The sequence below is a fragment of the Myotis lucifugus genome, unplaced genomic scaffold, assembly GCF_000147115.1.
Source record: "Myotis lucifugus unplaced genomic scaffold, Myoluc2.0 scaffold_58, whole genome shotgun sequence".
In the NCBI taxonomy this organism is placed as follows: domain Eukaryota; kingdom Metazoa; phylum Chordata; class Mammalia; order Chiroptera; family Vespertilionidae; genus Myotis; species Myotis lucifugus.
This window is the reverse complement of record NW_005871106.1, coordinates 630,787-655,418: the sequence shown is the minus strand read 5'-3', so window position 1 is coordinate 655,418 and position 24,632 is coordinate 630,787. Positions and strand designations below refer to the sequence as shown.

The window sequence follows — 24,632 nt, the reverse complement described above, 5'->3', positions numbered from 1 at the left end:
TGTTCTACATACAGGTTACCAGAATTGTGAGTGAGACTGAGCTGGTGATCAAAGTCATGCTGATTTTTTTATCCACAGATTTTGCTTTAATGGAAATCCCAGCAGAGTGAACTATTGTTATATTGAAAAATACTTCATTCTAAGTTCCCCTAGAAATCAGAAGTGTACTTTTGATCCCAGAGAATTTATAGTCCACAGTCCACCAGAGGTTTATTTTCAATATAAATCATCATTTTTGTTTCAACCCTATAAAAAATGTTACAGGATCAAAAACTGTGAGAAGCATGTTGCAAAATAATCCACCCTTAAATGATGACAAGAAAGATTTATATATGAAACTCTAAGCCTCTAAGTTATTAGCAGAGCATGAAAGTAATTTCCACTTTTCAGAGACTACTAAGGACATAATACATCATGATAGCAAAGACCTATATGTGACCCACAAACTTCCAATTTTGTTCCTGAACAAGATCTTTAACAATATTGCTAACAAACAGCAGAAGTCTGACTTTGATTTCACCTTCCTAACTCTTGGTGGAGACAGGACTAAATGTGTTTATTGGCAAAAAACATTATTAAGCTGCAAAATATCAGATTTATAGATGGTTAATGTATTATGAATTGATAACACAGATAAGAAAACTTCCTCTAATAGGAACTAAGGCTTCCTGGGACTTAAGAAGAAGAGACTCTTAAAGCCAAGAAACTTCCTGGTAATCTTATTGTGGCTCTTTCTCTAGAATGTAAATGTGACAAAAGTTAGAGAATTGGAGGGGAAAATATCAAAATAAGAGCGAGGATCTTTTACAACTTGATAAAAATGGAATTATTCACTCCAAGAACACTTATTTTCAATTGGTCAACAAATTTATCTTGTGACCAGTACCCTCCACCAGACAGAATATTTTTGAGAGCACAATGCTGATAGTTCTGAGATTTGACCTTAAAATGAGCATTTCTTTGCTAAAGCTTTGTCTGTGAATCTCCATCCACAGCCTTTCAAGAACTGATGACTGAAGTGTGTAAAAAAATAGGTAAGTTAAAATGTTCTCACCATGACAGTGCTTCATTATTCTTCTGGATGGGTTTACAGGTGTATGAAATATGCTATTTTCTTCTTTCAGCTTTGTCTGCTTCAGACCTGAAAATTCAGAGCACGGCTGAGGGCATCCGGCTGTACTCTCTTGTTACCTACTACCTGGATGACCTGAAAGTTAACTGGTCCCACAAGTAAGTAATGGGAACTTAATTGCTGTGTAGAAATTCCTTCTCCATTGAAGTGAAGAAAAAAAAAAGTTGGAAAAACAACAGCAACTCTCTGTACTCTCAGCTAAGGAGTCTTCTGACTTCTCAGGCCTGACGTTGATGAGTGTAGGTCAGAAGCACCCAGGCTATTCCCTTTGTGTGAGTTAGCACTTTGCCTCAACACATAGAGGGTGAAACCGGTGAGGCCTAGGAGCCTGTCTTTGTGACCGGGGAAGTGCCATAATTCGTGCACATCTTTATAATGTGACCTCCACCTCCAGACGGTTGTGTTTGGGCTCCCTCTGCTTTGCAAGTATCCAGAGCCAGATGCTGATTCTCTCTTTCTACACACAGCTACCCATGCTATGATCTGGAACAAAACTGAAGCAGCATGTACCAAGAGACACTAAATTTCCCACTATATTAATTAGTGGCCTAATTCACCAAAGAAGCCTAATCTGAGAAGTGCCCAGCTTTGTTATTGTTGTTTGTAGCAATTGGCATAGTTGGTCATTAGCATGTTTCTTGTGCTCCCTCGGAAGGCTTTGAAGATCTCAAGATCACTTTGGGAAAATGTAGTTGAACTGAATTGAGCCTGAAGATCTGTTCTGATCTTGGGCTTCCTTTGTGGAGTTCTAGAGGGGTTCCATTCAGGTTCACCTCTGGGATTCCAAGAGCCAAAATGGGTTTGTAAGTCAAACCAGTTCTCCCATTTATACTGTGGATGTTATCCTAACCTCTGTGCTTCCTTGAAATTTCCTGAGCTGAAAGAGAGCAGCAGCCTGGCAGAGAAATTTGATGGGGCACAGCCGCCTTCAGTCCACACTAAGGATGCAGCTGACACTCATTCCCCAAGTCCGATGAGACCCCCTGAGCAGTAGGTCACTGCGGCACCGCCAGGAGGACACAGATAACAATGTTTATATCTTCCCTTCAGTGGGTATTTACAATATACCTGGTACTTCCAAGCCATTTAGATGTATGAATTCATTTAACATACCCAACTCTTTGGAGGAGATACTTCTTACTTCAGTGAAGAGGAAGTTCGGGCTGGGGGAGTGACTTGCCTGAGGTCACACAGCAAAGTGGTGGATGGAGGGCTCAGTCCAGGCAGCCTGGCTCTGGAGGCCCCCCGTCATGGCACTGGCCCTGTGTTCAAGTTGCATTAGAAGTCTTGGTTAACATTTAACCAGAGCTGGGTCCCGCAAAACAACCATTTGTATTTTCTTTCAAATGACTTTCCTATTATGTAGAACAGTGTCTTATTTTTTATTATTATTAATTTCCTGAATTCTTAAAAAATGAGAAGTGAAAGTCCAATGTAGAAATCTTGGGGTTTTATTCCTTTATCCAATTTCTTTCAGAATATATTGTAGGAAAGTATAAATTAAAATAGATCAAATTCCAGGAAATTCCTCTGTGACATCTAAGACATTCTAATATATCAGTCTGAAGAATAAGAGAAAATGAGGTAATTGAATCATCAATCAAAAAGCTTTATACATCATCTCTAAAAGAATTACTTGTTCAGAAAACTTAGAACACTGAGTTCTGAACAAATTGCTATTAGACTAACAAGGTATAAACTTCTTACATCACTTGGTTTACTAGTCATTTAAATAAATGTTTTTTGTATCCACCTGCCTATGAAAGATTCAGGAGGCAAGGATTGTGTTCACTGTCTTTTTGTAGGTATGTGACATGATGAAAAAAATACTTGAAATGGGTTTTAGTCTTGACATTGCTCCTCTCTTTCCATTGATATTAAGCAAGTTATTTAATTTTCTGAATCTCACTGAATAATACCTGCTTTATCTCATAACACTGATGGATCCAACAAATGAATGAAATTAATGGCACTTTGTAAACCATAAAGTGCTTTACAAATTTAAGGTACTATTATGCATGTTAGCCAGAGATTAAAGAATTCAAACATTTATTATAGCAAAGCAGAGAACTGTCTGTCTTTCTAGCTCTCTAAGACAAATATATTGCTCAGGTTAAAGTCTATGGATACAGATAGGTTCCTTTGTCTTACATTTTATGGCATTTTAATTTTAATATCTTTTATAGAATGTACTGTATAAGAAAAAGCTGACTATTTGAAAACAGAAACTTTTTGGTGGAGATTTTTATTTTTCAAGGTTTCTTTAAAGTTTATTTTGCATATTGTAACTATAAACAGAATTAGAAAATACATTTATAATATCATATTATAAGTTAGAAAGTATTTATAATATGATATTATCCATAGTTTTCCTAGTCATATTATGAACATTTCAGGATTATACCTTAGTCTTTTCTCTTTGCATAATTGTTAATAAAATTAGGTAGTTCTAAGTGCCTTTTCCCCTTATTTCTTTGAAGTTACTTTTAACATCATTGAGAGTACATCTACCTCTACCTTTCTCTTACTTCCTCTGTAACAGCGACATTTCTAGATCCTCAGATCACAAAACAAAGGGTTCTATTTGCCTGTATTCTCTTGCAAAGAACACAATGCTTGGATCTGCTCATGACCTACTGTAGAACTCTGCGAAACTCACATCCAGGGACAGAGAAGGTGCCTCGTTCATTTTGGCAGCAACTCTCCTTTTCATTCACTCTTGGCCTTACTAGTGCATAATTACTTGTGTTTTAAATAGCTTTCTAACAACATATGTCAATAGATGCCAGCCACATGTGAACCTCCTTAGGTCTGTTTTTGATTAGCTTGTAAAATCCGATTTATATTCATAGAGCATCTGCATGAAATATACAGTAACATAATATGTTCCCTGGCCTTTTCACTTTAAAGATTCCCTTAGTCCTACAAATAAGCCCAAGCAAAAACAAAGATAATTAATACCACTGAGAAGTATTGATGTTGCAATCTGCCTGGGCCCCAGACTGCTATTGTGAGTTAAATGTGAGCCTCTCAGACGCCCTCCCTCACCCTTCACCCTGGGTCTTGAAATCCAAGTTTAGTGACTCAGGGCCCATCATTGCTCTGAAGCTGTAGACCACATATGGATCCCATATTATTTGAAAGCCTGTAAAACTTTATGGTAAGACCATCAATAAGAGACAAAGTAAAGGTCAGCTCTGGATGAAAGCAAACAATAATGATGTTTTCTTTGATTTGAACAGTGGGACTGCTATTAAGTACACAGACAGAGTTAAGAGCGGAGTCACCGGGGAGCAGCAGATCTGGCTGCAAATCAGTGAGCCCACTCCAAATGACCAAGGGAAATATGTAATGGAGCTTTTTGATGGCAAAACAGGACACCAGAAGACAGTGGATCTTTCTGGACAAGGTAAATGGATATTCTGCAGGTTCAAACTTACTATAGAGGAGTGGGCTTTTTAAAAAGAATGAAGGGTGAGCCCTAGTGGTTTGGCTCAGAGGATAGAGCGTCAGCCTGCGGACTGAAGGGTCCCGGGTTCAATTCCAGTCAAGGGCACATGCTCAGGTTCTGGGTTCGATCAGTGATTCTCTCTCATCTTTGATATTTCTACCTCTCCCTCTCCCTTCCTCTCTGAAGTCAATAAAAATATATTAAAAAGTAAAATAAATAAAAATAATGAAGGGTGATAAGAGGTCAATACACTTACCTATTGGAAGATGATTGGAGATTTTAATAAAGCAGTTTAAATTCAACCACAGTGGTAGAAGTCAAGAATTTCAATGGTTGGAGAATCATTGAAAAGTAAGCACTACTCTTTCAAGATGCGTACAAAAGAAAGGCAGATTGATTTACTATAACTTGAGCAAGGACAAACACTGGAAAAGCATAGTTTTTATGGGGATTGAAATGTGATCATGTTCATGGATTCCAAGAAATCCGCTGAGTTGGAAGGACTAAAGATGTGAGTGAAGGGAATAATTGATGTATCAGAGTTCAGAAGGATGGAAGGGTGGAGATCCAGGGCAGGGGTGGGAATAAGTGTGACTAAGCAATGACAAATACTGAGGACAGAAAGAAGCTGGAAAAGTTGGATCCTTATGGTTATCGGTTGAAAGAATGGGTGTGGAGGGGTGGTTCTGGAGAGACAAGGTAAGAGAAGAAAGTCACAAGAGATGAGGAAAAAGGGCTTCCACCTAAGAACATAGAAGAAAGGCGATGTGTAGCTATTACCTAAAATTTAAAAAGTTAAAACATACAGTCATAAATAAAAAATTAAAAACACTGTGCCATTTCTCTCTCCTAGTACTGTATTCTTCATCTTATTTATTATTTCCTTAAAAAAAAATAGTCTGTATGAAGTTACCAGAAAAGATTGGGGACTGACTTTTTCTTCCACTTCTTCATATATTAAAATATAACCTAGCCCTAGCTGGTTTGGCTCAGTGGATAGAGCATCAGCTTGCGGACTGAAGGGTCCTGGGTTCGATTCTAGTCAAGGGCACACGCCCAGGTTGCAGGCTTGATCCCCAGTGGGGGGTGTGCAGGAGGCAGCCAATCAATGATTCTCTCTCATCATTGATGTTTCTATCTCTCCCTCTCCCTTCCTCTCTGGAAAAAAAAAAATGCAACCTAAATATGCAATAGCTCTCAGTGTTTTAATCCTCAGAGAGTAGATTCATAATTTAGAGAACAGTCTTTCAACCCTGCCTTGAGTGGTTTTGTAATGTCTCTTAACCTTGCCCCGCCCACCATCATTGCTGAAGGGTCTCTGTAGGGAATGAGAGGCTGCCCCCCGGGGGTACACTCTCAGGCCCACACTGTGCCTGATCACATCCCACAGTGACAGGGGATTTCTTCTGCAGACCATTGGATACTTTGAAACACAGTAGAAAAAGGAAAATAAGAAGTGGATAGACTTAAAACTTAAAAAATTTTTTTCTTTTACCCTCTGGCCCATCAGGGCTTATTTAACTACCCTGCCCTCAAGTCCCCCTTAAGCAAAAGGCTGTGGATTGTCTTACAGCCGGACACAGCCACCCAACGCAGATTGGTTCGCCCGTTCCTGACTCTCTCAGTCTGGCGTGGGCAGAAAGAGCACTGAACTCTGGTTTAGCCTAACTAGTCTACCTCCAGAGGCGTTAAGCCTGGCTTTATGCTTTCATTTTTCCATCTGGAAAAGGAAGGGGGTGGACTAGTGTTATATAAATGTTTTCTGTGCAATATTATGATTCCTGGACCACAGAGGCTCTTTAAAGGCAAGGTGGGAGAGACTTCAAAACGAAGTTGCCTTTTCAGCTGAAGTCTTCCAAGTGGCTCACCCTGCAGTCTCAGGGAAACAGATTATTTAGAACTCTGTAGCTCTCCTTTCACGTCTCACTCGCCTTTTATCTCTTCTCTGCACGACAGAGAAGCATTGTTTCAGGCAAGCACGGGCACGCGCTGTGGCTGTAGGAATTCCTTGTGCTCTTTAATACAAATAGGTGGGCCAGACCACGGGACATAGAAACATTTAACTGTCCAGCTAGGAAGCGATGGCATGTGGGATGATTTAATAAGAGAAAAGCCTATTTGAAGCTCAGGATGCTTATTAGACAACCAACTTTTATTTGAAACAGACCTTTATTCCCTTTTTATCTTTGGTGGAGCTAATTCTTGGCCTTCCCGTTTGAAGAGTTGAAGGCCTCTCACAGAACTGAGAACTTCTGAAGTCCACTATTTCATATTTTCTACCTAGAAAGTATTTGCTTAAGTCCATCAAGTTGTAGAGTGAACACATAGGCACAGGGTCAGCTTATTTTTATCTGCGCTGATCACATTGACCTCATGTGGTGAATTTAAACAGCCCCTCTGTGTTGTCAATTCTGGCTGAGCAAATTCTAACTTCTCTTTTTCCCCTTAAAGATTATGAGGAAGCCTTTGCCGAATTCCAAAGATTAAAGTAAGTCTTCTTTTGCCTCGCAAAGGCCAAGTGCATGCACTAATTTCTCTGGAACACCCTGCGTGCTGCTCCCCCATCTGAATAACAGGGAGGGGCTTTCCTTCAGACAAGGGCAGTGAAACCAGTCTCCCCACTGCTTTGTGGAACAGCAGGATGTCTGTGGGGCAATGAGACACAGTCAAGGTTAGCTACTCTGAAACACCACTAACGCCACATTCTTCTTGTTTGTGTGTGTGTTTGTTTCTCTCAACCACAGACAAGCTGCCATTGCCGAGAAAAGTAAGTAAACCTTGTTCTTGTTTATTCCTAGCATAGTTTCAAAATGTAACTTTTATTTTCTATTATAACTGCAGATGGAAAAGAGTAAAAGTAGTTTTTTTCTCTTTTTTTTTTCTTTTTTTAAAAATCTTAGGCCTTCTACATATGTTTTCATTTAGTCTCTTGAGTAAGGATGTCTATGAAAAGAAGGTCTCAGGTTACAGTATAGGAATGTCACCCAGCTCTTAACTTGAGCCAGCGACTTGGAAAAATCTCCAGGCTGCAACTCATAAAATAGGTTGTTAATCACCTGCAGCAGGCACAGCGTATCAGAAACATTTGGGTACATTAAAGAAAAAAAGAAATGAGAATCTTCGTACATTTACATCAGGTAAATCACAAGCACTCCAGGTGTTCCTGAGAGCCCCGTAGGAGAGACAACCCCCAGTAAGGAAGGCCTCCCTTCCATTTCACTGGACACAGTCCCGGTGAACACACACCAAACTGTCAAGTCCACCCAGAAACGAGTTCTATCAACTGTTTGCTTCACACATAGAGATTTCGAGAAGGACTCGGTCTTATGGCATTCCACAAGTCACAGACTGATTCGTCATAATAACTCTGGTTCTTTAGCAGTGGGGGAGGCATGACTTGAAAAATGTTGAGGGTTAAAACTTCGAGTTGTCCTGAGCTGGAGTGGAAAGGGCCTGAGCAGGGGAAGGAGTAGGAAGTGAAGTCATCTGTCTGCCTCGCAGTGGCTCCAGGTGACTCAGAATGGAACTTTTCACCTTTGCCATGTGCTGCTGTCCTCCGCCTTCTGCTCTTTCCCTCTCCCGCTCAGGCCCTGGCTTGTGAGGTGGCTGCTGGTGCTGAATAGGCAGACGGCAGCACCAGGGGCCTGTGGGGAGTGTCCAGGGGCAGGGAGTTTTTCTTGTTGGCACCCGAGTATGTCCCTCCCACTCAGACACACAAGCAAAGCCAAGCCCGAGGCAGCAGCAGTTGACAGCCACGCCCCATTCTTGAACTCTCTTGTGGGCAAGAAGCCCAACCTTCCCGCCAGTTCATGAACAGTTTCCTAAGATCACTGGGTCACCGCAGTTTAGAGCTGGAAGAGATGTTAGAGCTTTTCTAGCTCCGTGTTTTTAAACTTTTACAAGCCATGGAACACTTAATTCACACAAAATCTTCCACACAGACCCAATATATAAAGTAGGTAAAAGCAGTTATCTTCATTGGCTCCTTGACTCAATACCCCATCTTGACCTCCTCTCCGGCCCCCTCAGAGGAATCCCATGGACTCTGTGCACATGTCTAATCCAACCCTCCCCCCATTCTATAGATGAGAAGACTGGTCCACACAGTGATGTGACTCGCTTAATATCACACAGCAAGTGGCACAGGGACCCAGATGATGGCTTGGGCTTATAAGTGGTGTAAGGTGCAGTGAAATCAGTGGGAGGATGCAGTCAACACTCAGCTAAAGCTTTAGCCTGACTTAGTGGAGAAGGGACTGTAGAAATATGGGTCAAGAGCTACACATTCATGAAGTAGGCCTACAAATGAGACAGCGGCAGCCACAGCATTGGTGTCAGAGAGGGTGATTTTGAGTGAATTACAGAAGGTGTCCTTCCCTGGGGCTGAGCAGTCACACACAGGATACATGGCTCGGCTAGGGAGTCAGCCCTGGATTTCAGCCCCTTGGCTGCACTTTGTCCCTTCACCTTGAAGCCTTTATACTCATGGCCATAGACAGCGGCCCTGCATAGTGCTACCAAGAACTATCAGGATACGAGAAAGGGAAGGTTTATAGGGAAAGCCTCAAAGAAAGCCCATGTCTGCCCGAACCGCCAGATCTCCCTGACATAACACTTCCAATTATGCAACCTTTTTTCATCACAGGGAAGCCCATAAAAGAAGCCACACTGAGCTTGGAGGCTGTCCACAGTGATCTGCTCTGCCTCCTCGAGCTGAGCCCCACTGAGCTGCAGAAGGGCCAGGACTGAAAATAGCCATGAAAATGATAGAGCAGGTCTTGATCCAACAAAGAGATCTCAAGCTGATATTTTAGGCACAGATAGAGGCTCCTGCACTCATGAAATATGTGTGTGAAGAAGGATTAACTTTTCAGCATTACTGGATCATTTTTTAATTTTGCATGTTAAAAGCAGGTATAAAGTTACTGTAAGGAGAAGGAGACTAAATTGGAAAGTTAGTTCCCTGGGGTGGTTTTGTGAATGTGATCGCTGATGCTCAATGTTTCAGTGATTAACCAGAAATGCCTATTCTTGCAGATCGCGCCCGGGTGGTGGGTGGTCTCCCCGATGTGGTCACCATCCAGGAGGGCAAGGTAAGCATGGAGCACTCCTGTCCCTGCTTCTTCCACACTAGGAATGGGTTCCAGTGCCTCAGACTTTGTTCTATCTTTTAAGATACATACCATCCTATGCAATGGCTGCTTATGCTTAACTTCAGAATAGCCAATACAAGGTTCAAAATGCAGCCATTTTTCCAATCATCTTAATATTTTGGGCCAAGCATCAGGATGCAAGTTTGTCTAATGTGGGCACATGTAGACCACTTAGTATCTTTCTAGAGTCACCCTCTAAAATCACAAGGAGTAGAAAACGTTCGATCATAACTACGTGACAAATGTTATTGAAGAAAGAAGTGACTTCTAACACCTAGTGGCAAAGGGGCTGTCTTATTAAACACCTCACCTTTGAAAGGAGACATGCTGCTCCATGAATGTCGACAGGCTCTATTTCAGTTGAAAACTGATTTCTGTTAGTAAGTTTTAAATTAGTATCACCTGGCTCCATAATAATCTCTGAAAAGCAATGAACATAATTTCTAACCTGGATTCTCTTTCTTCATCCCTGTTTCATTAAAACAGGTTTAATATCAACCCATGAACCAGGAGGTCACGGTTGATTTCCAGTCAGGGCACATGACCAGGTTTCGGGCTCAATCCTCAGTAGGGAGCGTGCAGGAGGCAGCTGATCAATGTTTCTCTATCATCGATGTTTCTATCTCTCCATCCATCTCCCTTCTTCTCTCTCTAAAATCAATAAAAAAAAAAAAAGTTTAATATACCAGTCATAGGGGTATGAGTATTTATAGTAGAACAAAACCTTTTCTCACCTCAAAATGATAATGAAGACATATGATGGGTGATTGGAACTAGAGTGATAAAACAAGGTATATCTAAAGTTTAGTGAGAGGTAGGTTTCATCCACCTGTGTTTCTTCGTAGTGAAACATGACTACAGTTTACTTTAAGCTCAACCATTTACAGGGTTGCTTTTGTTTTAAACTCTATTTTCCATTTCCCTCACCTAACGAGGTTCAAAATATGCAACTCACTGGGTCATAGTGAAAATTAAGAGACAGTGTGTATGTGAAAATACTTTGTGATCTATAACTCAAATCTAGAGTATGGATAATAGTTTTCCATAACATCTAAGGTACTTAGTTTTGTTTGGTTTTGTTAAAAGTCTTAACCCCCAAGTAATCACAGTTTCCAAAACCTGGCCCACTTGGAGAAGACTAATGGCAATAGGTTGACTCATATTTTTCTTGAAATGTATTTGTAGAATAATTCAGTAAGAAATGCTAATTAATCCTGGAAAGAAAACAGATTTCTTAATCTATGCAATTTTAAAAGATACTCTTATAGAAGAGATCACAGGTGGTCATGTAAGACTCTATAGAAGGACATTTAGAAGGATATCCTTTGCCCTGTGTGCCCTAGTTATTTTTCTTATAATTACTGGATTTTAGGAAGAAAAAAATGCGAGAATTAAATTTAAAATGTGAAATAAATTCAACATTTTTGGCTATCAGGGAAATGCAAATTAAAACCACATTGAAATACCATAACACACCCATCAGAATTGCTAAAATAAAACATAGTGACAACAAATGCTGGTGAGGATGCAGAGAAACTGAATCACTCACACATTGCTGGTGGAAATGTAAATCAAAATTGTACAGCCACTCAGGAAAACAGGTTGGCAATTTCTTAAAATATGAAACATGCATTTACCATATGACCCAGCAATTGCACTCCTGGGCACTTATCAGAGAGAAATTAAAACTTATGTTCACATAAAAACCTGTACACAAATGTTTCTAGCAGCTTTATTCCTAATAGCCCAAAACGGGCCAGATAACCCTTAGAGATATGACCACAACATGGCACATACTCAGTGATAAGCAGGAACAAATCATTGGTACTTGCAACAATTTGGATGAATCTGCAAGGAATTATGCTGAGTGGAAAAGGCGATCCAGAAAGGTTACATATTGTCTGATGCTATTTATATAATGTTTTTGAAATTAGAAAATTTTAGAAACAGAAGACAGATTAGGAATGAGATTGGGAGATTGGGAGATTGGGAGGTGGCGAGAGGTGGTTATAAAGAGTAACACGAGAGATCCTGTGGTGATGGAAATGTTCTGTATCTTGATGGAGGTGGTGGATACGTGAATCTAGACAGGTGATAGAATTAAATAGAACTAAACATACACATACACAAATGAGTACAAGTAAAACTGGGGAAATCTAAATAAGATCAATGGATTGTACAATGTCATTGTACGGGTTGTGATGTTATGCTGTAGTTTTGTAAAATGTAACTATGGGGGGAACTGGGTAAGAGTACACAGGATCTCTCTATTATTTATTACAACTGTATATGAAACAGATTGGGTAGAGTCTGGGGGAGAAATAAAACAAGGAAAATGGAATTTGAAAATTAGTCACATTATCTGAAACAGCTGTTAGGATTCTGCTGCTGGGCTCTGTGACGCAGTTGAAATGCACATGTGAGCAGGTGGTGATTATGGCAATGAGATGTCTCTACTGAGACAGAGTTTGAAATGCCATTTTAGAGTAAAAGGCATCTATTTATGTGTTTTTGAAAGTGAAAATGGAGATGGGATCTGGAATAAGCATTCTCAAATCCGAGTCCCTAAGAAACCTTCTCAGGTTTGTGTTCAAACTGTAACTCACACAGGTGCATATACATAACAAGTTCAAGCCCTGATCCGGGAGGTTTATCTTTATCCTCCATTGAGTCATGCCACACCATCAGAAGAACTTTGAAGTTGGATCATCATTATATCTGATACCTCTCCTTTCCTCTCATAAAACCTGTTTTGCAGACACTTAATCTCACTTGCACCGTGTGGGGCGACCCAACTCCGGAGATCTCCTGGCTGAAGAATGAGAAGTCCCTGGACTCGGATGACCACTGCAACCTCAGGTTCGAAGCCGGCAAGACAGCCTTCTTTACTGTCACCGGGGTGACCACCGCCGACTCCGGCAAGTACGGGCTGGTTGTGAAGAACAAGTATGGCTCGGAGACAATCGATTTCACCATCAGTGTGTTTATCCCAGAGGAGGAGGCGAGGATGGCTCCCGCGAAGTCTCAGAAAGGCGATAAGTCCAAGTGACCAGACCCGCTGGGAGGGCACGCGAAGGAATCTGGCCTAGGCTACCTTGTGCTACTCGTGTGCAAATGGTTTGGTTAAGTGTAAGGAAGTCTTTGTGCTTTCTACTCCCTATTTTTGGCTTAGGGGAGGAGAGTGGGGATGGTCAAATCTTTTATTCATATTTTTAAAAAGCACCAACTAATATTTTAATAGTTACGAAAATACCATTGGTAGCACAGATATTAGGAAAGGGTTTTAAGCAAAAGACCAGAAAAAGAGGGACATTGAATAATGATTAGAAAGCAGACGAATGTGCTGTGGAGCAGAGTTTGGATGTAGATTACAGTTATGCTCCAGTATCCTATCGAGAACGAGACTAGTTGTTAAATTAAGCAAACCAGTATGTTCGTGTGTTGTGGAGATAGCAGTGTGTATTTCAGTTGGCGGTCTTTTGATTTGGAACCTCCTCAGTATTAATAAACAGTCCTCACACCTTTTCTCTTCTTCATCAGTGTTTCTCTCATTGTTACTGTTTGGCTGCTCATTTGGGTCTCTGCTGCATCTCTCTTGTCACTTCTTGTAGCTCGTCTTCTGATTTAAATTCCTTTGGGTTTAAAGCAGTACCTTCAGAGTAACATCAGGTAAATCACCCAAGGTCAATTGAGGTTCAGAGGTGTGAAATTGCTCTGTCACTGTACATCTGCTATCTTACTGGACAATTAATTTATTCCATTGTTAAGATACCCAAAGTAATTGAATGAGTTGTATCAATTAAGGATAATAAAAGGGTCAGGGACGTCTAGTGCTAGAATTGGTGACTAAGGAAAAAAGAGCCCTCATTCTAAATTCAGAGAACTGCCAGATTCGGGGCCTACTCCTCTTCGCAGGACATGCCTACAGGCAGCATTCTGCTTTAGAAAATTTGGTTTTTCTCCAACTCCTAGTCCCAACCTTCCCCTGCCCCCCCCCCCGCCACACACACACACATGCGCGCACACACACACAATTGCTCACACACCACTGGAGGAAAATAGTAATGGTGAAAACAGGTTCCTCTCTCCCTCTTCCTGTCAAGGGTCAGGAATGGGACAACAGACTCTCTTACACTATTAGAAGGGGCACCTACAAATCCTCTCCTGTTCGAAGTTCTGACTGGAAACTGCATCTCATTTGACTGTTGCCAATTCCCTTGTCCAGCCAAGTGCCCCAAGCTATTGCTGTGACATTGAACATGGGCAGGAGAGAGATGCTGTACTGTCACTAGCAGGCATGGCAAGTAATGAGATCCCTGAGAGTCAAGGGGACCCAGTGGAGGGCCGCTGACCTTAAGCAGTCTAAAGCTCTCCCTCCCTCAGCAAGGAGGCTCCTTCTGGGCAAGGGGACCCAGAAGGAAAGTGGACACAGCCTGGGAGCAGAGAGAGGAGAAAGGGATGAAGTAGGGGTGGGTTTGTGTGTCAAGGAGCTGTGCAGGTGAGAGGCCCCTAAGACTTTACACAGAACCTAAATGCACCCCTCACGAGACCAACAGCAGAGTCCCAGTGTTGGGAGAAGGTGGGGAGGGAGGTGTGTGCTAGCAGAACGCACTACCCCATTCCTCATTTCCATGCCACTGGAGTCAAATTGGGGAGAAAACAAGAAGGATTTTGAATCCAATAAAAACACAATTTTAAAACAATGTGTTCTAGCCCTGGTCAGTGTGGGTCAGTTGGTTGGAGCATCATCCCCTACACTGAAAGGTCTCAGGTTTGATTCCCAGTCAGGGCACATAGTTGTGGGCTTGATCCCTGGTTGTTCGGAGCATCTACAGGAGGCAACCAATCGATGTTTCTCTCTCACATAAATGTTTCTTGCTCTCTCTTTCCCTCTCCCTTCCTCTATTTCTAAAACAAACAGAAACATATCCTCGGGGAGGATTAAAAACAACAGCATTTAAAACAATGTGTTCTAAATTCTGAAATTGTTTGAAAGCTTAGGAAATCAAAATAGGCTATCACTAAGGTGCACGCCATCCAGCAGAGACTTTCTGGAACACCGTAACGGTGAGGGAGAAAAATGGCTTTCATATTCATAGCTCAATAAAGTGGTTATTAGGATTATTTCAGCCATTATAATGACCAAACTGAATAAACTATTATTTGATGGCTTAGATAAAAAAGCTGTTGTTTCTACAGGGGAAAAAAAACTAAAACTACACATCTATCAATTTGATGTCGAAGGTCCTTTTAACATAAGAATTCATGAATCTGTGACCTGCTAAATGTGATCTATTGGTACACAAAGGATTATATGGGAGCACAGAAAAGACTCTTCAGAGTTTAGTTTTATAAAATTAATATTCAATATATTAAAGTAATAAAATTAAAAATCTAGAGCTTCCTAAATTATTGAAGTTGAGCTTTAAAATCTCATTTTTTTTTCATTTAAAAATCTATCTATTGAGAAACGTTATTCTGAAGGTACTTTATAGTATAATTAAATTAAAACTTGTTAAACTGTATTTATAAATTAATATATTTTCTTTCCATTTTAAGTACTATTTTCTGACTTATCAAACAAAAACTTTGCAAGACCTTAAATAACTTTAATTACCTATAAAATTAAGTACATAAATATGGAAAAATTTGAGTCCTCTTAAATGTACTTCTTTGTAGATAAACTTAGTAAGACTGTAACATAAAAATCACAATCATTGAACATTTTAAGTCAGAATCATAAAACTAAGCTACTTACTAGGATAAATTTTCTAAGCCATTATAAGTACATAGAAATCAAATATGCACAGATGCCATAATGCAAAAATAATATTACCCAGCTACAGCCCCTATGGCCTGGGGCTAGAGTTTTAATACCCGTCAGAACGAGAAGCGTGAACTCAGATTGCTCATAATGGGGAGCTTCATACCAACATCTCCGCACAAGGCTGTGAGCACAAAGGGTAGCGTAGTAAAAAAACACAAAAGGGAATAGTAACAATATCACCAACTGACATGGAGAAGCTATATGGAAACTTGCCATCTGCCTGGGGGTGGTTCTGGGTAGAAAAACAAAGTTAACGATTCCTCAAGCCAGTACTGAAAACTTGTGGGATCCACACTTATAGCACCACATGGTTTAAGCATCCTAAGCCAAGAGTTCCCATAAAAATGGCTAATGTCTGGAGCCCCAGAGAAGCCAAGGTAAAACTATACTACAAGGGACTTCTGTGTCTTCCCACAAAGGATTACTGTTATGGAAATTGTCCTCCCACCATAAACAACTAGAAAACCAGGTAAAATATATGGGAGGGAAACTGGGGCATTGGCTCAATGGAAAGAGTGTTGGCCTGTGGACTGAAGGGTTCCAGGCTCGATTCTGGTCAAGGGCATGTACTTGCAGGCTTGATCTCCAGCCCTGGTCAGGGCCTGTGTGAAGGCACCAATTGATGTGTCTCTCTCACATGGATGTTTCTCTCTCTGTGTCTCCCTTCCACTCTCTCTAAAAATCAATGGGAAAATATCCTCAGGTGAAGATTAACAGCAACAAAAAAAGAAAAAGGGTGAGTGAAAATACTGGGAACTCTGAATTTTTATGCCATATATTAAAAAACAAACAAACAAAAACACAAAACCTTCCCATCTTTGTGATGCATCAATAAACCTGCATTAGGGCAGCAAATCTTATACAACAGAGGAAATAAAATCCAGTTCTCTCAGGCATGGAATCAGGAATTTTTTTTTATTTTTTATTTTTATTTATTTATTTATTTTTACTGCTTTGGCAGTTACTGGAACACTTCCAGGTACTCTGTAGTTTTTCTGGTACAAACTAACAGTGTATTGTTATTACCACAAACTGTGTGTTCTGATTACTTCTGAGAATCCACTACTTCAACTGAAAAGTGATTTGTGCATTAATAATACCACTGGCACAATTTCAAGTGTTTATTCTGTTCTACTCCTCAGCCTTGCTTTGTTTATCCGTAGAAATACATTTAGATAAAACTCACAGATTTTATGGGAACTCTGAAGTTTTGTAATTTCATAATTATGTCCTGTCCTTAGATATTTGCATTTTGACCTTTACCTGAGGGCTTTATAGATAAAGTGTTTAACAAAAGTCTTAGATGATTTAAACACTCTGAAGAATTAACTGAATATGTCTATTAAAATCTATTAAAATCTCAGTCTCTAAAATAACTATGAGCTAGGTAAAATTTCAAAATTACCTAGCTCAAAGTTATTAGGACCTAAGTGACTTTTTATACTATTTTTTTTACATTCTTTCTCATAGTCTAGTGTTGAGAAGAGATAAGAATACAACACTTGTCCCAAAGCTCACACATATCCTGAAGGTACCCAGGGACACTACATGTGCCCTTCTATCTCTATTTAAGGACAAATGTCTTCATTCTGAAAAGGGGAGAGAAGAACATGCAACTCAGTTTCATTTAAAACACTTTGGCAACAAAATATACCCTGCCTTGAATAAATTATGAAAGGAGTATTCTCCTCCCTGATCTTGAGTTTCTTGGTCTCCCTTGCCTCTTCTCTCTCCTTTAAAAAGGACCAAAAAAGACCCCGAATAGCCACAGCAATCTTGAGAAAGAGGAACAAAATAGGAGGGATCATAATATCAGATATCAAATTATACTACAAAACCATTGTAACCAAAACAGCCTGGTACTGGCACAAGAACACGTATAGAGATAATTGGAACAGAACAGAGAACCCAGAAATCAATCCATTATGTTTAATTAATATCTGACATAGGAGACAAGAGCATACAGTGGAATAAAGACAGTCTCTTCAATAAATGGTGTGGGGGAAATTAGACCGGTATATGCAAAAAAAAAAAAAAAAAAAAGGAAAAGGAAAAAACTAGACCACCAACTTATACCATACAAGAAAATAAATTCAAAATGGATAAAAGACATAAAAATCTTAGAAGAAACCATAGGCAGCAAAATCTCAGACATCTCATGTAGCAGAATTTTCACTGATACGTCACCTAGGGCAAAAGAAACAAAGAAAAAAATAAACAAATGGGACTACAGCAAAATAAAAAGCTGCTCAGCAAAAGAAACCATCAATAAAATGAAAAGGGATCCCACTGCATGGGAGAACATATTTGCCAATGAAATATCTGATAAGGGGTTAATTTCTAAAAAACATAAAGAACTCATACAACTTAACAAAAGGAAGACAAACAATCCAATTTAAAAATGGTAAAGGACCTAAATAGACACTTCTCTAAAGAGGACATACAGATGGCCAAGAGACTTATGAAAAAATGCTCAAAGTCACTAATCATCAGAAAAATGGAAATCAAAACAACAATGAGGTATCACTTCATACCTGCTACAATGGCTACTATCAATAAATCAACAAATGACCAGTGCTGGTAAGAATGTAGAGAAAAGCAGTCCTGGTATACTCCTGGTGGGAATGTAGACGGGTTCAGCCACTCTGGAAAGAAGTATGGAGATTCTTCTAAAATTAAAAAATGGAACTGCCATTTGACCCAGGGATCCCACTTCTAGGAATAGATTCTCAAAATCCTGAAACATAATCAGAAAGAATATATGCACCCTATGTTAACAGCAGTACCATTTACAATAGCTAAGATCTGGAAACAGCCCAAGTGCCCATCAGTAGATGAGTGGGTAAAAAAGCAGTGGTACATTTACACAGTGGGAATATTATGCAGCTGTAAAAAGAAGGCATGGAAGGACCTGAAGAGTATTATGCTAAGTGAAATCAGCCAGTCAGAGAAAGACATGTATCACATGATCTCACTTATATTTGGAATCTAATGAACAAAATAAACTGGCAAACAAAATAGATCCAGAGTCATGGAAGCATAGAACAGACTGAGAAAACTCAGAGGAAAGCAGGAAAGAGGGGGGCAGGGAGAGATCAAAGAACTTGTATGTATATGTGCATAACCCATGGACACAGATGATAGTGAGGTAAAGGTCTGGGGGTGGGGAAGCGGGATGGAGGTGGAGCGGGTCAATGAAGGAAAGGAGGGAGAATATCTCTAATACTTTCAACAATAAAGATAAAAAATGTTTAAACTAACAAAATAAATAAAATGAAAAGGACGAGGAGCATAACCCATAGGAACAAGACCTCAGCCTAAAGTGTTACTGTGCCCATGATATTATATGCAAGCCACCATTTGCCACAAGCTGGTTCTAAATGAGAGAGAGGTTGGCACCCCTGTGCCGGAAGCTGGTCCATCCTTGCTGCTTGACACAGTCACTGCAGGGAAGAAACATCTGCACAGCATATGTTTCAAGGGACCTGGCGTATATGGCATACTGTTCTTAATATGTTTGCTCACCTTCTTGGTGCTATGTGTTTTAACCAAGTTCACCTCTCCGAGAAAGGTTGTTTCCCCAGGTAGGGATTTTTCCCTGAAGTTAGGGAGGGAATAAAACCCCTTAACTAAATGCCAGGGGGGTAGTTAATCACTTTAACTACGAACAATCACCCTTAAGCTACATAATCTTTACTCCCTGGAATGGAGATAAGAAACGCCTTAACCTTTGGAATAGAAATTGACAGGATTAAAATCAACTGGTATAAATACAGATGTAACAAGACAATAAAAGACAGAACCTGGCTATGATGACCAACTGAATGCTGTCTCTGTGTCCTTCCTTCTTCGCCGACTCCGTCCACACCTTTGGAAACCCCTGGACCTGCTGGGGCAGGACCCCAACACCCCTGAAACCACATCACTGGTCAAAGTGTTTTCTTTCAGAGACCAGGAAACATGTCCCAGAATCAGAGTGTTTATTATGTAGATTTTATTTTGATCACTCAGGTTGATCCTATTTATCTAAACACTAGAGGCCCGGTGCACAAAATTCATGCACTGGGTAGGGGGGGTCATCTCTCAGCCCGGCCTGCGCCCTCTCACAGTCCAATAGCCCTCGGGGGATGTCCAACTGCCATGAAGGCAGGAGAGGCTCCTGCTACCACCATTGCGCTTGCCATTCGTGAGCCCGGCTTCTGGCTGAGCGGCGCTCCCCCTGTGGGAGCGCACTGACCACCAGGAGGCAGCTCCTGCATTGAGTGTCTGCCCCCTGATGGTCAGTGTGTGTCATAGCGACCAGTTGTTCCGCTATCAGGCCAAAACCAGCTCTCTGACATCCCCCAAGGGGTCCCAGATTGCGAGAGGGCACAGACTAGGCCAAAAGACCCCACTGGTTCATGATCAGGGCCCAGGAGGGAACGCAGGAGGTTGGCCAGCCAGGGAGGGACCTTGGGAGGGCTCCAGGGCGTGTCTGGCCCATCTCGCTCAGTCCTGATTGGCTGGACCCCCAGCAGCAAGCTAACCTACTGATTGGAGATCTGCCCCTTGGTGGTCAGTGCACATCATAGCAACTGGTCGACCGGTTGACTGTCTGCTGCCTGGTGGTCAGTGCACATCATGGCAAGCAGTTGAGCAGCCTTAGTATATCATTAGCATGCTACACTTTGATTGGCTGAACAGCCGACCGGCCGACTGGATACTTAGCATATTAGGCTTTTATTATATAGGATATCTCTCTACTGAGTCTGCCCATTAACTGCCCATAGAAAACCTCTCCACGTAGGTCTCCATGCCAACTGCAGCACATATGTATTAACACACCTCCTCCTCTGTCCCCTCGGTTCTTTACAGCTTAATATTCCCAGATGGAAAGATAACCAGGCCTCAGAACCCTCTTTGCTCTCAGATTTACGTCAGTACAGACATCCATCCAGTTCATGAGCTTCCAGAGTCCAGTCCCCTTTACCAGAATGTCACATGAGTAGTGTCTCTTCCACACACATCCAAAACCAGGAACCACGTTGCAAAGAGGAACTTTCTGTTTCACTGAAAAGAAAACTGGGCAGAGGGAGAAGAGAACAACTCGTTGCTGGAACAGAATCTAGAAATCTGAAATCTCCCTCTCAGGAGAAAGTTTTAGCAGTGTTGAAGTGCAGATGAAGAAATGATTAAAAGAAAAAAAATCCTTGTTTTCTTCTTAAAACTGAAATAGAAGGCAATTACCTATACCTTATACTAATACAAATACAATATATCACTTTTTCTACTCATACGTTCATCCAACAAGTACTGACTTCGCACTGGTCTGGGTCAGGCCCCTCGGCACCAAAGGCTGGCCCACAGAGGTAGAGCGCCCTCAGACTCTAAAATCCTGCCTTCCAGCCAGGTTCATGTCTGGTGTAAGTGGAAAATCACCGAAAGTTTTGACCTCTGGACAGGCATTCTTGGAAGTCATGGAATTGAACTGGGGACAGAATTGTTTTTTTCCATCTCGCTGGACAGAGTGAGGCAAGATGAGAGTTGCTCAGTGTATTAGTGCCTGAGAGGGAGGTGAGGGGAGAAAAGGAAGAGAAGGGAACATTTATTGGCTTCAGTGCATAAACTGCTTATCTATAAAGAATTAGACTATTTTCTATAAAGGTTTTTAATTGGACTTTTTGTCAATTTTATATTTCTTCAGGCTTTTAATCAGCAATTTTGTTTCTTATCTAGGCTACCTTATGGTTGTTAACATTTCATAAAATTGCTCTGTACTTATAATGCTGTATTAGAGAAGGTCATTGGCCCTGGTGTGTTCAGTGGTTAGAGCATCGGCCCACAGACTGAAGGGTCTCAGGTTTGATTCCCGGTCAAGGGTACTTAACTCAGTTGTGGGCTCGACGCCTGGCCCTGGTCATTGCACGTGCGGGAGACAATCAGTTGATGTTTCTCTCTCATGTCAATGTTACTCTCTCTCTCTCTCTCTCTCTCTCTCTCTGCCCCTCTTCCTTCCTCCCTTCTACTCTATCTGGAAAATCAATGGAAAAAAATCCTCAGATGAGGATTAAAAAAAGAAGGTTGTTGCCTAAAAATATAAGGCACCAAAGAAATATAAAAGCTATGAATAAAAATATGATAGACTATTTTAGCTAGAGTAGCAAAATTTTTTTATTTGTGTTTTAAAATATGGTCATGCTAAAATCACTCTATCTTATAAACAAGACACATTTTGATGGCCCTAGTTCTGCTAGAATCTGAGTCAATGACCGGTGAAGAACTTTTATGAAGTGGAAGCAAATTGATCTCCTGGAAGGCACAGATGCAAAGCTAATTTGTCCCATTTCCACCCTACTTTAATAATACAAAACTACAATAAAGGGAAAAGCTTATCACCACAAGGCTGAGGATATCCAGTAAGTCTTCAGACCTTTGTTGATAAATAATTTAAAACAAAATAAGAGACTAGAAGTTTAAAAAAACACCAAACTCACACTACTTGAAATGTTTATTACAGTGGTGGGTTAGAGAGATATAATTAAATATTATTAACATTGTATTAGTTATGTATTATATAAAAATAAATAGATATATAATTGTATGTTATTGTATTATAGTCATATTATATTTCTATAGTACATATGTGCTAAAGATTAGAGGAATTGAGCTCTCAAAAAATTACATAAGGACCTTAAAATAGTAAAACATTTGGCACTGCTCCTCATTTCTATGGTAGCCACAGTTACAGAAATGCCATGTGTGCTTTGTTAACTGAGGCAGTTTGTTACAAAGACATCATTCAAAATAAGAGTCAAACTCTGGGAACTCCCTTTAAAATGGAAAAAAAAATCAGAAAGTGTTTACTTGAAAGTATTTTACATTGAAATCAGGCAAGTCATTGGGAAAAAAAAAATATTTTAACTCAGTTCTTTTCTGCCATGGACCTCTTGCGCGAGCCAGTGATAATTTCACAGGGTTACAGCATGACATTCTCTCTCTCTCTCTCTCTCTCTCTCTCTCTCTCTCTCTTCTTTTTTTAACTGGCAAAAATTTTGCTAAGCATGTGATGTCTTAAAGTTAGTCAATTATTGATCAGAGATTTTTGTAACTTTTCAACAGTTGACTTCAGGTGGGAAATATAGGTGAGTTTGACTGTTTTTGTTATCACACATTTATTCCTTCAACAGATATTTATGGAGCAAAGACTGAGGACACAAAGATGGAGATTTTCCCTCAGGGTGCTACATCTACCAGATGCAATGACAGGAATATGAAGAATCATAACATAAACAACAAGTTCATAAGGAAAGTACAGACAACATGCTATTATCTGAACTCAGAGGAGGGATGCAATGCTTGTTCTATAGCGAGGGGAAGATAAGGAAGAGGTAAAGTATAGGATTCAGAAAAGGCTGGTAGAAGCACAGGAAATGGGGTAGAAGGTAGCACAACACAGGGCAGCCTGCTAATTCCTGTGTCCAGCAAGATGGACAGTGGTCACTGCAATTATAACTTGTCATTTCCTGCCCACAGTGTTCCCACTCTGACTCCAGGAAGATGTCAGGACTATTTTTGCCAAGCCTTACAGTACAGGATGTCTTCAAGCTCAAGCTGCTGCATTAACTGCATTTTCCAAACTAGGCTAATTTAATTACCAAAAAAATATATATTATCAGAAAAGAATGTTGTACCTTCATGTCTTGTTATTTTCTGACAAGAATCATTTCTTTTTACAATCAAGTAACTCATTTTGAGTCAATTGCTTCTTTATGATAGATGCTGTCAGAATAAATACTGTAAATTAAAAGCTTTATTTGTTAAAGTTAATAAAGTCTTATGGCAGAATTATGAGGCCGTCATATATATATATACATACATATATACATATATACATACATATATGTGCACAGCTAGGAAATAAAATCAGTTGGAATTTTCCTTGATGACTAAACATACTCATATTTGATTTTGCTTTCATACAAAAACATAGTAAAGCACAAAGACAGAAAAAAGAACACAATCACCTATAATCCCACCCTATACCATTGTTAACAGTTTCAGGTATGCCGCCTTCATCTTTTCCCCCTGCATTTATCTATATGATTTTAAATATTTAGAAAGGAAATGCACTTTCTGTCAGCCTCCAAAGCCTCCACACTTCCAACCGTACCACATGCCTCCAAGTTCTGAACTGCAGAAGTAGCAGAGGAATAGGAAAGAGGACAGAGATGTGAGGACGTTCTGGACGAGCTGGATTTGGTGAGTGTTAGGTGGTGTGGCTGGGGAAGGAGAGACAGGGGGGAATCAAGACGACTGAAACCTCATGCCTGAGCATTGGGAAGACGGTAATGTGTTTATCTGAGATATACAAGTCAGAAGAAATAGAATTTGGGGAACAGATAATGCATCTGATTTTGGATGTGTTGAATTACAACTGCTATCTAGCAAGCAATTGTAAACTCGGGTCTGAAACTGAGGAGACCATCAAGTCCCTATACACACATTTAGGACACACTGGCCCGGTGTGACAGCAGCAGTGCAGGGTGTATGAGATCTCCCCAGGAAAGGGGACGTAGTGAAGAAAAAACAAGTACCAGAGTCAGAATCTTAGTTAACACCCCTATTTCCTGGATGGAACAAGGATCCAGGACAGGGCCTGGAAAAGGGCTGTCGAAAAATGGAAGGAGAAACAGGAATGCGCTGTGGCACAGAAATCATGGAAGATGACAGCCCAAGACTCACAGGGAGGTGAGTGGTGATTCTCTCACCAGTGACCTCTTCAGGAGCAGTGACCTTTGCAGAACGTGGGGTGGCGTGAGGTAGGAGAGAGCAGAGTGAGCTCCAGTGGCCACTGGGAAGAAGGAAGAGCTGGGGATGAAAGCAGGATAGGAGATGTATGTTTGTAAACACAAAGCAAGCCATTCTGGAAAAGCTACAGGATGACAAAAAAGGGGACAGAAGAGCAGGAAAGGTGGCCTGAGGGAAAGGCGGGAGAAAAACGTGAAGGCAATTGCATTTCTTGATATACTTGGGCAGGATTCCAAAAAATGATGAGGAGCAGGTGGTAGATGGAGTAGAAGTGCAAGGGTG

General features: G+C 40.6%; 1 protein-coding gene across 1 annotated transcript in view; it reads left to right on the top strand.

Moving 5' to 3' along the window:
- The window catches only part of MYOM1 (myomesin 1), a 110,706-nt gene extending 97,436 nt beyond the window's left edge, over positions 1-13,270 (top strand). The window contains exons 32-38 of the mRNA XM_006089258.3: positions 996-1,034; positions 1,125-1,230; positions 4,375-4,541; positions 7,035-7,071; positions 7,328-7,350; positions 9,621-9,676; positions 12,495-13,270. Coding sequence (XP_006089320.1) covers positions 996-1,034; positions 1,125-1,230; positions 4,375-4,541; positions 7,035-7,071; positions 7,328-7,350; positions 9,621-9,676; positions 12,495-12,785 — 719 coding nt within the window. The 3' untranslated portion in view covers positions 12,786-13,270. The remainder of the gene's footprint in view (positions 1-995; positions 1,035-1,124; positions 1,231-4,374; positions 4,542-7,034; positions 7,072-7,327; positions 7,351-9,620; positions 9,677-12,494) is intronic.
- Positions 13,271-24,632: the final 11,362 nt, after the last annotated feature.